Source organism: Vidua chalybeata, chromosome Z (genome assembly GCF_026979565.1).
Source record: "Vidua chalybeata isolate OUT-0048 chromosome Z, bVidCha1 merged haplotype, whole genome shotgun sequence".
Lineage (NCBI taxonomy): Eukaryota > Metazoa > Chordata > Aves > Passeriformes > Viduidae > Vidua > Vidua chalybeata.
Genome location: NC_071570.1, coordinates 36708388 through 36725406, shown reverse-complemented (window position 1 = coordinate 36725406; position 17019 = coordinate 36708388). Strand labels below are relative to the sequence as shown.

The 17019-nt window shown below is 39.7% G+C and overlaps 1 protein-coding gene across 3 annotated transcripts in view; it reads left to right on the top strand.

Moving 5' to 3' along the window:
- The window catches only part of GHR (growth hormone receptor), a 121934-nt gene that overhangs the window by 36298 nt on the left and 68617 nt on the right, over positions 1–17019 (top strand). For 2 of the 3 annotated variants that reach the window (XM_053969099.1, XM_053969100.1), the window contains 2 exons: positions 5128–5212; positions 6155–6240. In XM_053969099.1, the coding sequence (XP_053825074.1) occupies positions 6215–6240 (26 nt within the window). In that variant the 5' untranslated portion in view covers positions 5128–5212; positions 6155–6214. The remainder of the gene's footprint in view (positions 1–5127; positions 5213–6154; positions 6241–17019) is intronic. The other variant, XM_053969101.1, reaches the window with a different exon arrangement.

Below are 17019 nucleotides of genomic sequence, written 5' to 3'. Positions count from 1 at the left end.
ACAAGTGTAAAGGTTAAACAGATTCAAAGTTTTTGCTATCTGAATAGAAGAAAAAGGGAATGATGATGGAAGGTTCTGATGTGTTTTCTTAGTGTTTCCTTGAAGGAATTTAGGGAATTCTGTGCAGAGGAAAAAGTTGATGAGAGAATTTAAGGAGTGAGTTCACAGTTGCAGAACATTATTTCAGCTGAGAATGTGAAATCCCATTACAAGTTTGAAGGTGAGAAGTTTGAACCTAAGAAAGAACACAGAATATCCCAAGTTTTAAGGGACCTGTAAGGATCATTAGTCCAACTCTGCCCCTCTCAGGGCCATATAGAACTAAACCATGTAACCAAGACTATTGTCCAGACAGTCCTTGGACCCCTGATATATTTGGTGCCATGACCAAGGGAGCCTGTTGGAGAAACCAACTATGTTCTCAGTAACGACCCTTTTCCTAATGTCAAACCTGAACTTCCCCAGTGCAGCGTCACTCCATTTCCTTGTGTCCTAGGACTGGTCACCCGGAGAGATCAGCACCTCCCCTTCTCTGCCCTCCAGGAGGAAAGCGTACCTTGCTGCCAGGTAAGGTACGCTTTCAGCCTTCTCTTCTCCAAGCTGAGCAAGCCAATTGACCTCAACTGGTCCTCATAAATCTTGGCCTGAAGGGGTTTCACCATCTGGGTCACCCTTGTCTGGACACGCTTAAACAATCTGATGTCATTTTTATACTGTGGCACCCAAAACTGCCCCCAGCACTCGAGGTGAGGCCACCCCAGTGCAGAGCAGAGCAGGACAATCCCCTCCCTTGCCTGGCTGTTGATGCTGTGCCTGATGCCCCCAGGACACGGTTGGCCCTCCTGGCTGCCAGGGCACTGCTGACTCGTGTTCAACTTGGAATAAAATGGTTGGAATGACTCAAAAGTGCATGTGAAGAGTCCATTTTTCCTTCTGTTTGAGATAAATACTTTCAAAAGGTTTAGGAAATAGTTCAAGACTCTCAGCAAGTGTCATACATAACAGTTGATGCAATCTAGAGAAATAAAGTGCTTTTCAGATAAAATTAGAATACATCTCAGACAAATTGTTTTGTTTTCCTTTGAATTAAGATGTAGAGTAGTGGTTTAACTGTAAACGGAAGGAAATAAAATACAAGAAAAACAGAATAAAGAGACAATTAGGATTCCTTAGATCAAATCTCAAAAGCAGAAATGCTCTGGAAATAGGTGCCAGATTTCACAGGTGCCAGGAGTCCTCTGACACATCTATTGGTAGCCCAGCTTAATGGGAAAGCAGGAACTCCTGGACAATCTTGTAAGACTTGTGAATCTGTATCATGTGTCTACTTGGAAATAGTCCGCTCCTTTTTGATGTTGCATACAATCACAAGGTTTTTTCTTCCAAAGCATGTAATTTATACCCTCCTCTTTTTTTTGTCAGCTGCCTGCAACTTTTCAGTTAGATAATCCTTAAATACACAGAATTGTGGAATCATGGAATTACTGAGGTTGGAAAGGATGCCTGAATATCATTTAGTCCAACCATTGTGCTCAGAGCAAGATTGCATTAATGCAGTTGTGCTTTGAGTCCATTGGACTTTTGAGTACCCCCAGACTCCACAACCTCTAAGCAATCTCTTCTACTGTTTTGTCTCCTCTTCAGTGAAAAAGGTCATTAATGAAGATTTAAGCAGCAATTCCTCTTGGGCTGCTTCTTTAGTGGTTGTGCCTCTAAAGACTGGACTTTCTGCCATTGATTGAAATCCTTTGAGCAGGGCATTTCAGCCAGTTTTCAGTACATTTCACTAGTTTGTACTTCATCATTAAGATTTTACAATGGAGAGGTTCAAAAGCCTTTCCAGTTTTTTTTTTCAGCACTGGACCTTTCCTTAGATGCTTTTTTGTAGACCAAAAGAACTTTTGGCACATTTGAGTCCATTTCATCTTGTCCAGATGATTATTTTCTGGTAGGTTAGCTTAGGACATAATGAGAAGATAATAATGGGCAAAGGTCCTCACATCCCAATCAAGGCACTGATGCATCTGGGTCTGTTTCTTATTTTGTGAAACAAACTAGTTTGGATGGGCCCTATCAACACAGTGCTGTAATCCTTTTGTTTGCTTTGTGGATTACAGTAATCAAATGTGCTTCTGGCAAAATGTGTGTCTCTGAAAAAAAAAAAGAGCTTCAGCTGTGTCACTTATTCACGTGAATCTGTGTTACCCTTTTGCAAAGCTGCATTTTTCCAAGAATCATTTTAAAGGGAGACTGCTAATCATTTTAACATATAGCTTATTACCTTAGGTACAGTAATGCCTGTTTTTCATACATAATGAACTGTCACAGCCAAGTGCAAATATAGCTGATTTTGTGCTTATATGTCTGTTCTAAACTGTTGCTGCCAGCATTTTTTGTGCTATCACCCCTTGCTGCTGCCACAGATAGAGTGACGCACTTCACCTTCAAGAGAGAAGTAGCAATATCTTTATTGAGGTAAAACAGATATTTAACAAAGTTTGGTGGTAAATGCATCAGCAGATTAACAGTATTTGGTGGCAAGGTATACTTGATTGTTTACATCCATACAGAGGATGGGGTCAGTCAAAACTGTCCAGGAGACCATCATGATGAGTCCCAATATTCAAAGGACTCCCCTGTGTTCTAAATTTCTGATGGGAGTTTAATTGTGGCTGGATCCAGACTTAGTCCCAGACTTGGTCAACACTTTATGACTAAAAGATTGTAATTGCACAATCAATATTTTATGTCACTTGGGTAAGATGTCAAAGTTTAGCATGTTACTAATAATTTACTGAGAATCTAAGGCAAGGAGTCTCTCAGCCCCAAGGATTAATGTGGAGAGGTGTTGATGCTGAAGGGGAGTTCCTGGCACACAGCCCCTTCTGCGCAGGAGAGCTGAACAAGCCTCAGGCTGTCCACTGTTTATGGAGTAAGATGATTGACTTATGGTCATATTTGCACAGTAGACGTATTTCATTTGGCGCATGCTCAACTAGCCCTCAGCTGTTGAACAAGACTCACAGTCCTTAGGTGTCAAGCAAGATTTATGGCCTTTAACTATTGTGTTGGTATCTGTGAACCAGATGTAGCTGTCAAAACCACCCCGGGTGGCTGTTGCACAAGCAGAAAACGGCAAGGGTTGGAGCACACAGCTGCCAAGAGTGAAACAAAATGTTCTGAGTACAATCAGGTAATCAGAAGTTAGGACATTTCCCTTTGTTGCCCATAAAGTAGCAGAGAGATCTTTTCTGCTGCTGAGCAGGATTTCAAAATATTTTGGAAGGACTACTGGAATAACTTTTTCTGTCCTATTGTAATAGGAGTCTGACTTTGTCATACAAAGGTCATTTCCCCTTGTTAGTGCCATAACAAGTCTTTTGAAAAAGGAATTTGTCAGTAGTCCTTAGTAGCTCACTTCAGTCAATAGCTGGCTTAGACGTTTTAACTTTGTTCCACACTAAGCTGTCCTTTTATTTTTGGAAAGGAGAGTTGTGGCTCACTGCTCAGTTATTCTGTCTGAAATTCAGAGCTCTTTCAAAAGTCAGAAATTAAATTAACACAAGACTTCTTGTAGAATTACAGATGAATGGGGGACACAATCAGTTATATTCTCAGCCTGCTGAAATGTGACCAGGCACTTTCTAAAAAGTGTGATAATAGAATTTGGCTGAGCATATTATGGGGTAGACTAATGTAAAGACTAATAATGTAGGGACTTGTCTAATCCACTTGTTTCATGATGTGAACCAGGAGGGAACTCTGCTTACAGGTTTTACTTTGGATAACCACACATAGGATGCTTTTGTTTATAGTATTACTACATATTAATCATGCTTCTGCATGGAAAGGGCTTTCTGTTTATTTCAAATGTCAGTTTAATTTTTCTCTATGTTGGAGGATTTTCTTATTTGGCAGTTGGGGAGGGTATTGGTTTGGGTTTTTTTTAATATAAATACAGAGGTGACAGCCTTTTAGACATTGCATTATAGAAAGATTCTGGAGAAATATTGGTGAAACTTTCACTCACAAGCACATTTTGCTTTCCTTTGTCTATCTGTACATTAAAATTATATATATAACAGAAAGAAAGTTCTGAGGGTACAAAAAGATTCTTGCTGTTCTTTGTTCAGCTAGTGCTAACTCAGTAAAGGAAAAGTCTCTTTTAAAATGTTACTTTTTTCTTGTTCAGGCAGTGTGACCCTAGGCATTCAGTTTGCATGTACACAGTTGTTCTTTAGATGTTATGTGTGGGGTTTTGCAGACTGATTCCCCCCCCGCCCCCCGTGTTTTAAAGAGCTTGATACTGTGAAATCTGGTTGTCTTTTTATAGTCCCACCCACTAGAACCCAGATTATTGTGAATTATTCAAATAATGTGAGCACCAATATCTGACTTTTTAAAATGCTTTCAAAAGCTCACTTGAATTCTTGGAAAGAAGTAGCTTTCCATGTTGAATTTATGTTATTTTTCTTTAACATAGAAATGCTACTAGTTCAGAACTCTTTTGGATGCTGCTGCTGTGCCAAAATATCATGGCAGTGAAAATGTGCTTAGGAATTCAGAACATAATATACTACTTTTTTTATCAGCATGCCATCTTCCTGAGACTTAGATATTTTAGAGGAGAATTAAATGTTATTTTCTTCATTTCACCAGTTTATAAGTTACTGTGCTGTAATTGATTGTCTAAAGTGGTAGTAGTAGTAGTTGTTGTTGTTGTTTTTGTAGTGGTAGTGAGATACTACTCATCCTCTTGGTGGTCCAGAGATTACTTCCAGGGCAGCTGATTTTCACCAGGAATGTGCACTAAGAATGAGTTAATCAGTCACCTTGACCTCTCTTTGCCTTTTAAATATGTGTTCATTTTAATGTCAAGGTTAGCACGGGGTGCTGTGGCTTGGCAGGCCCTCAGTGGCACGGGGTTTCAGGCCATGGCTGCAGTTTGAGTGAGAAGCCCAGGTGCTATGTTCCGGGCCACCAAGCAGACTCCCCTGCTGGTGGCCTTGCCTGAGGGACAGCAGGACCAGGACACCAGTCTGGATTTTGTCATGTTGCCCTCCCACCGCAAGTGACCTTTGCTGTTCCAGAACTCATCTCTTGTCTGTTTCTCCTGTTTTCATGAAGGTGCTGGGATGGCTGGAGAAGGTCGTGATCTGCAGTCGAGCTGAGGGAGGTGTGAAGCATCGTCCATCCCCTGCTGACATTTGAGGTAGTGTGATAATTTTTATGTTACCTGCAAGTGACTTTATTACCAGTGTTGGCTGAGCAGATTGATCAATAGTATCCCGTAATACCCTAAAATAATCCACACAGATCCTAGGATTCATTCCTCCAGAAGGTGATAATTATAATATGCATTATACAAAATTCTGATTGGGATCTAATTGTCATATTTTAATACCCAAAACAATAGATATATATGAATTAAGGCTGTCAGATTCAGTCCTGATTAAATTGATTACTTCAAGCCTTTCTGTCAATCTCTAGTAGACAGCATTTGAGACAGAAGGCTGGGTGACTCTTAAAAGTGGTTAAAAGCCATTTTTCCTTGTCAGAGAAAAAATATTATACTGCATTTTAATGAGCCATTTCCCATATAGAGTGTTATTTAGGGTAATAATTGGCTGACTTTAAATGCAGTCTATTTCAAACAAATAGAGAAAAAAAAAATCTCTATTTTATGAGTGAGGGAAATGTGAAAATGCCTATCAGAACATTGTAGATAACAAATCATGGTTTAAATGACACTTACAAGTGTCATTGAATTTGAATGTGCATATTGGTTTTAATTCATGTCTAATTCATTGGTTCTTTCATGTATTACTGAAAGCCTAGTCAGAATACAGTGGGGTAAATTTGAATCAAACACCACAGAAATATCTATTGTATAAGGGATTCAAACCTGTGGTTGCTCATGGTGTGAAGCTGAAAAGCAGTTATCTGGTGTTAAATTGCTGCATGAGACTTTACAGCTGCTATCTGTGTACTGTAGCAGTTTTATGAGACTTGAACTGGCTGTTCCTGTCTAAGTGTACATAGCTGTACTGTCATTAAATAGAAGAGAAATTATAGATACTTCTAGCTTCAGTTTCAATAACAGTAGGTAAAACTTGCTATCCTGTGTCTGTGTTCTTAATGTTTCTGAAACCAGATGGTAGAACTCTAGATTCATTCATTGCACCATGGATCTCTGCTTGGGATATTTGTCTATATGAATTTCACCAAGAAAATGACAAGGTCAGAATAGTGAAAAGTTACTTGTTAAAATGCTTGTAAAGTATGCATAAATTAGTCATTAGTGATGTTCTTAACCAAAGCCTTCTTGTTGTGGTTACCAGGCTTTTTCATACAGAGTTGAGCACACCTGGAAAACAGTTTTTTAATGACTTCTGTTATTTTATAGCTGAAACATGGCCAAACAACCATACAGAAAACTGCTTCTGTGCTCTGTTTTCTTGGCTTCCTGTGCTCAGGGAGTGATTTGATCCATAGCTAAACTGCCCATTTTGTGTTTCTTCTGCATGCAGCCTAGAACTGGAAGGACACAGCTTGGACACAGGGTCTGGCGTTGCTTCTGAGCTCTACCACAGACTCACTCAGGTTCTGTCACCCTCTGTAACCTTGCTGTGTTTCAGTTTCCTGTTTGTAAATGAAAGCTAATACTTCTGAACTTTCAGAAGGGAACAAAAGATCCCAATCCTTAGGAAATGCTGCTATTTGCACAGTGCTTGTCATATTTTATGTGATGTTGACATGGTGTTACCAGGGGAGAATTTAAACCTCTTGCATTTATGTGTGACTGGTTTTTATTCTTTCAAGTATATGAATCTAATCGTCTGCTAATAAGTATGTTTACTGAAGAAAAACTTGTATGCAACAAATGAACTAAAAAATAAGGACTGATTTATCCATCAGGGCAATTCAAAACTCTGTCTGCTGTGATATTCCACAGTTTTAATAATGTCAGGAAAAATATATGCTGTGAGGAAGTGATTTATTGAATATTGCTGTACAATTTGTGTTGAAACTGAGAGCAGTCAGTCTCATCACACTTATGTGAACATGGCTGTTGTCACAAGATTGGTGTGATTGGTAAGTGTCATACATATTTTAGCAAATGATATCATTGCGAATGACTTCTTTAAAAAAAAGAATAAGTGTTTTTATATATATAAAATGTATATATATTTTTATATTACTTTTTTTAAAAGGTTTTCTTAAGATGAAAGCCATTGGTCTCCCCAGAAATACAGCTTCCTATGATATTAAATTTCTTCAGTACAAGAACTACAAAAGGGAACAGTCCTGCTCTTTCCTTTCCATGCTAACACTTTCCACATGGCCATGTGGGTGAGACTGCCATTCAGAGCCCAGGGCTGAGTGATGTGACGGTGGTTAGTGGTGCCCTGATTAAAGGGAGAGAGTCAGTTCCTAAGACTTTTGCTGACAGGCATCTGTGCAAGCAGACTTGCTCCCTGCTTCATATAAAAATGTGTACTGAGGCAAGGCTGCTGGTCATACTTCAGAGGAGTCGGCTAATGTGCTAGATGAGAAGAGCCCGCAGCAGGGCTTTACAAAACTCCCACCAATGTCCTGTCCTTTAGCCTGCTCCTTTTTTTTTAACCATATGTCTGAGATCTACCATGGTATGAGATTTATATTTGTGAATAGACAGCACAGAGTAGGTTTTTGTCTGAGATAAACTTAGAGTAGTTGTGGGTGAAGGCCCAGGCTCTGGTACCTTGTGAATTTTATCTGTAAATATCTATTTTCCCATGGTCCCGTGTAAAATAACAATAACAGCAATGGAGAAATGTGAATGCATTACTCGATTTTAATGAACAGTTGAATGTGCTCCAAAGTTTCACTTTCTTAATGAGTTGGTATTGTGATGGAGTTCCTGCAGAGAAGGAAGTCATAAAATCAGTGGAGGCTGTCCCTTGGCCAGCCAGCCAGCTTTGCACTGGGCAGCTCTGTTGTTTGTAGCACCTGTTTGTTGCACAGTATCCCGTTTTGAGCTGATCAGTCCAAAGTTGATGTGCTTTATGTGTAATGTCTAAAAACAAAGGTTGTAATGCTGAGCTAAGATTGCTTTTGTCTCTGACCTTTGAAAAGTGGTATATGTGGTATGATAGGTTTACATCCACAACACTGGTATTACCACAGCCAAAGAGCACAGTTCATTCCTATTGTTTGTTAAAGAGCTATACACTTATTAAGATGGTTTTTCTTGAGTGTTTCAGATGAGCTTCTCTTTATCTTAATTGCAGTTCTTTCTGTCTGAATGCAAACTGTCAGTTTGTTGGATTTGGGTTGGGTTTTGGGTTTGGAGTTTTTTTAATCCACTACAGCTTTATTTTGTGTTGTTGAGATGGCTGGCAGTGTATCTACAAGACTGTAATATTCTGTGGTATGTAAGGGGGGTGTAGCAGTCCATGCTTTACTCTGTTGCTAGGCTGAGGTGTAAATGCAGGCAAGCTGTTCCTCTTCCCAGTGTGACCCTTTTTCTGTGTGTTAAATGGATAATGCCACTGACTCCTGCTGCAGACTGCTTCTGGATTTGCTGATGGAAAATACTATCTGGCATCCCTTCAGAAATAGGTCTGTTGAATTACCTTTAAAATTAATATGTTGTTTCTGTGGCTTATTTTACAGACACTTACTTTCTTCATTGGTAAAGTTTTCTTACGGGAAATGATGGGCATCGGGACAAAGCTCTGTCAGTTTCCAATGCACATTTCTAATTACAGCCTGGCATTTCCCTTCATCTCCATTGCAGATGAAGCCGTCATTATAGTACTATGATAGCTGCAGATGTCCATGCAGATTTACTAGGAGGTAAACTCTCTAAACCAGTAACTGTTCAATAGGTCATTAACTCTAGAGATTACCAGGCATGTCTGTTTGGATGATTCCCCTTAAAAGGCAGGTTGGTTTCATCACTCAGTTAGCAATCCAAACTTGTCTTCCCTTCCTTAATAATCAGCCACATTTCAAAGCTGTTCTAGATCCCATGTCACGTACCCTTCTACCTCTATAGCGCAGGAAAAAAGGCTTTCTGTGAGCCTTCCTGTTCTTCCTGCTCATCAGATCTTTTGTCTTCTAACCCATGCTCATCTGTCTCACAGGATGGAATCTCCCCCTCTCATATATAAATACTCAGGATATAAATATATATATATATATATATATATATATAGAGAGAGAGAGAGAGAGAGAGAGAGAATATAAATAATGAGCTGAGTGCTTGTGAAGGTACACCTTCAGGCTTCATCAAAACACCAATATGCCTGTGTACATCTGTGTGTTAAGCAAGCACATGGACACAAGCCAGACGCCACTTCTGCTGCTTCATTGGGAAGAATTCTTTTAGGACCTGTGATAACTGAAACAGCTAAAATAATGCCATGGTATGTTACAAAATGTGGATTGGAAGAAGTTACTTGAAGGCCATGAAAAATCAAGCCATGTACACAGTTTGTGGCTTTCAGTAAATTCTGTCAGCAAAAAAACTAGTCAGTCTCCCTATATTTGGAAATACTAGACGCTCTAGCCTTGGAAAAATCTCCAATTAAAAATTAGCAGCATTCCTCCTACAGCTCTTGGCCTAAAAGGTGTCCTCAACAGCTGTATCATAAAAATGCATATCAGAAGTGATTGTTTCAGTATAAAGGTTTTAGAGATCCTGTTTGGATGGTATCTAAAAATGCTTATATGTTTTTAAGCCACTCTGGTAAATACGGGCATAGTCTTTCTCTGTACATGAGATGCTTCATCAAAACATACTTTAAATTTAAAAGTTGGGTATTTTGTATTCCAGGTCTGACCAGTGCAAGTGGAAACAGAAGTTAACAGACTTTTAAATAATTTTGTGAAAGGTTTGAACAGAGATCAGCTTTTCTTCACAAGTTATTTCTTACCTCATGAAAACTTGTTTTGGCAGCACTGCATTTAAAAATACTGAGTGATCTTCTCCACTTGCTTGTTTCATTCAGTCCTTCTTTCAACCTTGTGCTGATTTTTACAATTAAGGATCTAGCTCAAAATCTCTCTGTATCTATATGAAGTAGTTTAAGCAGTTGTTGAATGCAGTAACCTACTTTTTGGTAAGTGCTCACCATTTATATATTCAGGTTTGTGTGGACTTAAAGTGCCAAATCAGCAGCAAATGGGGAGGGAACAATGCTGGTATGGTCTCAGGGAGGACACATGGAAAGCCAATCATACTGTTTCTTATTAGCACATAACTTCTTAAACAGATAATTTTGCTTGCAGTTATTGTGAAAAACAGCTGCATTGAATAGGTGTTCTCATACATTAAATCTGCATCAGTTTAACTGAAATTTAAAGTTGGCTTTAGTCTGCATACTAAATTAAAATGCAGTGATTACTGTTAAACCTTCTGTCAGGAAGATTATTCTTTTCCTGCAGACCAACTGATAGTAAGTATGTGAGTGCTTGGAGTCCTGAGTGGCCATTCAGAAATGGGCTCAGAAATGCTTTGTCATTTACTAGCTTCCACTTACTGTGCTATTTAAGATAATGACTTCCTAAATGCCATACAGGCTCTGTTATGTAGTCTTTAATCTGATTAGGAGCACACTAATAATTTAGCATGCGATTAAACCATATAATTAATTTGTCCCATGGTAATGAGCTGTTAAGTAATTCCATTAGTCTAGGATAAATACCAGGCCTTGAACTTAAATTTTACAACTTCTTGAAGATTTTTTTTCCTAGAAGAATTTTTTTTTAAATAAATACTATTTAAAATTAAAAGCCTACTCACTCTAATTTCCTGAAATTGTTCTTTGAGCAAAAATGACTGGCTATTACCAAACTGTTCCAAAATTATGAAACTCCTGGTGATCTCCAGTGAAACAGAATTGAGTTATAGCCAATTATTTTTGAACAAAGCATCCTCAATTTCTTCCAATCACCTTGAACTCAAACCTACCTTACAGACTTGAAAGAGCAGTATAAGGAAATCAGAGGCAGGGGGGTTTTCATGTTATAGAAGAGCTCCAAGAGATCAGATGTGGATTTATTTATGACATGTGCTGAAACCTGACTGACTATATTTGCCCAAGTACCAGCTAATGTTTTTTAATTTGAGTAATAATGCAGATACTGGCACACAGGAGAAAGCTTGCAGAGATTATGCTGACTGAACAGTGGAACTAACCTGCTGTGTAGTGATGATCCAACAGCACATAAAAGATGGTTATTTGTTATCAAGCATAAAATAATCCTGTTTGTTTTCCCTCATGTTCCAGCCTAAACTTCCAGTGGTGTCACGCAGGTTGCTTTGCACTGTGATTCCTGTGCTTCATTATTTTTTTCCTGATTTCTCTGAGGTGCTAAATTCTCTCGCAGTGCTAGGAGAATTACTTAGCCATGTTCTCATGTTAAATACACAATCTTGCCTGCTTGAAATCAGACGTGTTTTACTGCTTTGTTGGATTGGGTCCACAGTGCTGTAGTCCTGATGAGATTTGAACTTCAAGTCTGGCAAGGCACTGAAGAGCTTTTGCTTTGTGGTTTGGGATTTTTTTACAGAGCTGGAAATATCACTTAATATCTTTATCTAAAGTGTGAATAATTCTCTTGGTAAAGGGTTTTTGAGTAAAACTATATTTTTTTAGTAGAGATTACTAGGGTGTAGTAGATACTGACTTAGATATTTCTCTTTGCTTTCTTGACATGATATTGGACATTAAATGGATGCATTATATTTCTTCAAACAGACTGGAATATTGATTTGCTTATATAAAGACATTCTAGCACTTTTCTTTGCAATTTATTGTACAAATAGCAAAGCAAAGAGCAGAATTTTGTCTTCTGGATGACTGCTATCTAATAATAACTAAATAAATACTAATAATACTAATAATAACTAAATTACTAATAATAACTAAAAAAAAAAAACCAAACTGAGAAGCCTTGGTAGAATTAGTACTATAGCTGAGAAAGTGTTCTTAGCCTGAAAAACTTACCATTCTTGCAAATAGGCCTGCATCTTCCTTAATGATACAATTATATGTAAAGCTGAGTATCTGCTCAGGAATTCACATGTTATGCAGCTAAATGTTTGCGCTTTCATCTGAGATGCATCTATTTCACTGCTTTGATCTGTTTTGGGGGCTGAAAGGCAAACAGAGCAATTGACTCTTTTCCAAGTTCAAATTTACTATCTGTTTAGTAGACAGTAACTTAAGACTATAATTGCTATCCTCTTTTTAGGAGTTGTTTTCTGATAAAGAGATCCACTAGTCTTAGAGCTGAGATCCTCCTTCTGTGTACCTAGTCCATTATTCTGTGTACCTAGGTCCATCCTCCTTCTGTGACCTAGTCCTGTCAAAGTACAGCACATTTTATTGTACATGAAGAAGTGATACATGTGCCACAGCCATCCTTAGACTTCTTAGCCAAGTTTTTGGAAGAGCTTTCAGTACAAGCCCAGAGCAATGACCAAATACGAATTCACTGAAAGGCTCCTTAACCACATCAAGGAAGTGTTATAGTCATCAAAGAACAAATTAAATCTGAGTAATTAACAGACACATAGATCTATAGGAAAAAGAAGCCAACTATAAGCACTAAAGGTGTGTCTCACAATAGAGAAAAAAATAAACTGGGTGTTGAAATTAAAATTTCATATACTCACTATTCCAAAATTAAAAGTTTGTCTAGGAAAAAAAAATTAAACCCAAAGTGAGCAATTGATTAAATAGATTCCATTTGCAATTTTAACATTTAACACTTGAAATCACTATAAATTATTTAGCTGACTTAAAGACCAAATTAATAATATAAAGTTGCCTCTGTCCCATAGGTTTAGTTTGTATTTATAGTGTACTTATTTGTAGTCCTTAAATCTCCATAAGAACATGCATAGTAAGTGCAACTTTGTTTCTTTTGTTGTTGAGGTTTTGACTTTTTTTTTAAGTGAAATGTGCCCTTTATGAAGTTTTTGGTTGGTTGGTTTTTTAATTTGGAGTACATAACTTCTGCTTCTGTGGTATCATTCCTTGATCCTTTTATATCCAGGATAACAGTACACAATAGGTGAATGGTGCGTTACTCGTATCAGCTGAGACAATTTGTTATTTCTGTTTCATATTGTGGCTGAGTGTAGAGCCCTGAGAAGGGCTCTGTGAAAACAGGCATTCGTCCAAGGGCTGCTGATGACTTAATCAAGCCATAATATCAGCAAGCAAGGGAAGAAGACTTTAAGTCCATTGCAGTTTTAGATTGTGTTGATCGGAAGGGCTAAAACTAATTTCAGTTGCAGCATGACTCCATCCTGTTGGCACTCAGAGGAATGAAGGTATGCAGGCCAAGTGATTTCAGCTATGCACGCAGCCAAAGTGATGTGAATGTTTTTAGGCAAGCGCAGAAAGATTACCTCTTGGTGTCACTGGTCATGCCCTGAAATAACTTTTAAGAAATGTTCACACTGTGAAAAATAAAGGCCTTTCACCCAGAAAAAATCTGCACAGGTACATGCACACATATTTGGTAGTTGCAATAAAGAAGATTCAGGAGAGACCTGGAGAGCCTGGAGTTATGTTCCCTTCTCAGCACTTGTTCTTATTTCATGGTGGATCTGCTGGTGTATATTCACATGCATGGCACACTCTTGTGTTCTTGCCTATTTGTGATCTAATGGAATGATGAAACAGCAGTGTATGGAAAACTCTTCAGATTAATCCTTCACTCAGTAATTTTGTGGTTTGGTTTGCAGCAGAGAGGCTGCTCTTTGTTCTGTGCTAGCTGCAGAGATGCTGCTGTGGCAAGCAGTGCTAAACTGGAGGACGTTACTGGGGAGAAAGTGTCATATTTGGAGTACCTTGAGTTAATGCTCGTGGCAAAAGCAAAAGTGCCATAATAGGTGCAGTTCAATGTCCTTGTCCTTCTCCTTCCTTTGGGTCCTTTCAGGTTCAGAAACTGTGTAAAGGTCAAGATCTCACTTCAAACAAGTTTTTTAATAAGCAAGTCTCCTCCTGGTTTACTTTGAATGTTAACATTTTTACCTGACCAAAGTAGATGCAAACAATTCAGTGTACTGTGACTAAACTGTTTCTTTTCTCAGGGAGCTTCTTAGTTTCGCCTGTTTGTACTGACTCTGTTCACATCCCACTGGAGAAGATGTTGTGTTTAAATTCACTTGTGATTGACCTTACTCCAACATTGCTGTAGGAAAGGGCCAATATTTTTTCTTATCCTTTTTATAACTCCTGGCTCTCTTTCTGTACTGAAGTAATTAGCCTGAGCTGACCTCTAGCCAAATGTTTCTGTGGTCAAGTTTCAGCTGGCTTGAGGACAGTCAGCTGCTGTGATTTTTTTTTTTTTTCCTGATTTTAACTGTGTTCATTCTCACAGGCTGCTGGAGTTGGGTAAGACACAGAATATAATTCTTTACAGTAATATGTTACAGAATCTTGAAGGGTTTTTTTTTTTTCTGTTGAGTAAGAGGCACTTTATTAGTGCCATTTGTCTTTCATAGGCACATAGGGTAGGTGTTGGGAGGTAGATACTACTGGATTGTAAAAGGTCATTTTTGTCCTAATGCCTACAGAGAAGCTGTCTCTTGCTAGGTTAACAGAGAAGCCTCTGGACGATACTGTTCCTATTGACAGCAAGCTTGCAAGACTGTCCTAGAGGAAGGGCAGTGGGTCATTATGGAACAGATCTTTGAGAACTTTTTGCAGGACAGAAGTTGTCTGATGGTGATGCAGGTGGCACTTCAGAGGACCCTTCTCTCAGAATTTTTATTCTGTATCACCAAAAGTGGTATTGTGATGGGGCAGCTTCTGCTTTCCACCAGATTTTCTCCCATGAGCCTGGAGGCATGGCAGTGTAGCTCTCACTTCATCTCAAATACTGCTAGAAGTGGCCATCATAAGTGCAGCCCAGCCAAGCTTATGGTGTTTGTGCTGGGTACAGTGGTCACGTCCCTGCTGCTTCACACCCCATGCAGAGCTCCATTTGCCTGGGTGAGGCCTTGAGTACAAGCCCTATCCCAAGGGCTCTGGGTTGCAACTCCAAGGAGAAAGCACAACTTGGCCTTTAACAGAGGCTCTTGCACAAAGGGTGGAGCATCATGCATCAATATTTTCAGATGAGAGCAGTTACTGTTTTTGAGCTCAGTCCTGTCCATATTGGGTATATTCAGAGCATACCAGTTGGATATTTTTCACAGACACAACTTGTCTGAATGGATAACTCAGTGGGATATCCCATGTGGTTTTAGGCAGAGCCAAGAGAGTGGTTTGTCTTGCTGAGATTCTGGTGAGAGTGCACTGAAGAAACATAGTTTGTTTCTATATTGTGTTTTACTAGCAAAAGGGCAAGGGATGAAGCAGCAATTTTTTCATCTCTGATGTTTAGGAACACAAAATAATCCTGTGCCCTGTTTCAGAGAGCTGGTTGTTTTAGTCGAGATCTGTGGCTGAGCAGGGAATTTCCCAATAATGGTAGGATTGCTCTTAAACAAGTAATAGCTGCTGCTGGAGGGTGGCCGTGCCCTCCCCTCCACCCTGAGTGCTCATTCCCATGCCTTTGCTACCCCAGCTCTGCTTCTGGGCTGTGTCTTTAGGGAGTCCTGATAAAACTGGTCTGCAAACAGGTTCATTACAATAAATGTTTATGGATTCATTTTAACTGGAACATTCTCCTGATGGAGTTCACTATGTTGCAGGTATGTAAACAAGTCTACCACTGCAGGAGGGAACAGCAGTACTGGATAGAGGATTGTTTTGCTCTGCAATAACAAGACCTTAGTGAAGTGCAGTGTGTTTGTTGACCTCTGTGATGTGTTTCCAGGCTCCTGGGTTAGTGCTTCAGCTGTCAAACCACTCTTCTTGGAAGGAGGCTGAGATGGCCACCAGTCAGGTGCGCAGGGATGGAGGGGATAGTCATACTGTGACAGCTGCACGTGGGGACCAACACTGGTCCCACCAGAGTTGTTTGGTGTGGTTATGCAAAGTGAAACAGTGTGCTCTGAATGGTGGATTCTGATCACGTTTGTTCTCACAGGAGGACTCCTGTGAGGCTTTGGCCTTCTCTTGTGGCTGTTACTAAGCAGGAAGAAGTAGAAAGACTTGGAAAAAGAGTAGTTGGAAGATTAGCAGAGGCTGATGGATGTGGGAGAACAGGAAAGTGCGAATAGGAAGGCAGCACAGCATGCCTGGGTACTGGGAGAGTTGTAAATAAAGTGACATTGTTCTCATGACTGTGAAAGAGAAAATAAAACTTTAGGGAGAAAGTGGAAGAGCTGAGGGGGAGAACAGACTGATGGGGAAGACATTGTGTAAGAGAAGAGTTGACAAACACAGAGGCGCATTTTTGTAGTAGATTTATTTATAACAGATAATAAGAATCCTTTAAACAAGAGTACTGATGAAGCAGGGGGACCAGTTGAGCTACCTGAAAATGTAGCTGATCTTGGATGAATCTTGTACTGTGGCAGTGTAGCTCCTCTTCTGAGAGTTAGGAGGACTGTTGGCCTGTCATTTGCTTTATTAGCATTGTCCCAGGTCTGTGCATTCCAACAGCTGCAGTTGTCACTTCTCCTTGTCCTGCTCCCTAAATTGTCTTACTCCCACACTGCCCCAAATCCTCACTAAAGCACTTCTCTTCCTCTCTCCCTTCCTCTCTCCCTTCCTCTCTCCCTTCCTCTCTCCCTTCCTCTCTTCCTCTACTCCTTTCCTCTTTTCTTCCTTTCCTCCTCTCCTCCTTTCCTCCTTTCCTCCTCCATCCCTCCACCCCTCCCTCCGTCCTCACCTTTGGAGTGACCCATGTCTGCCTGGCTAGAGAAAAGTCCTGCTGGTGCCTGGCCAGTCCAAAGAGCTCCTACAGCTTTTCTCTTGGTGTAGCAGTTCATGCCCACTCAGGTTGGCCCAAGCTTGTCTGGGTGGTGCTGCTGGGCATCCTTGTCCTGATGTTTGTGAGGTGGGGAGCTTTTCCTGGCTTACCTTTGCAGGTCTGGCTTAGATTCTGCTAGTCTAGAGC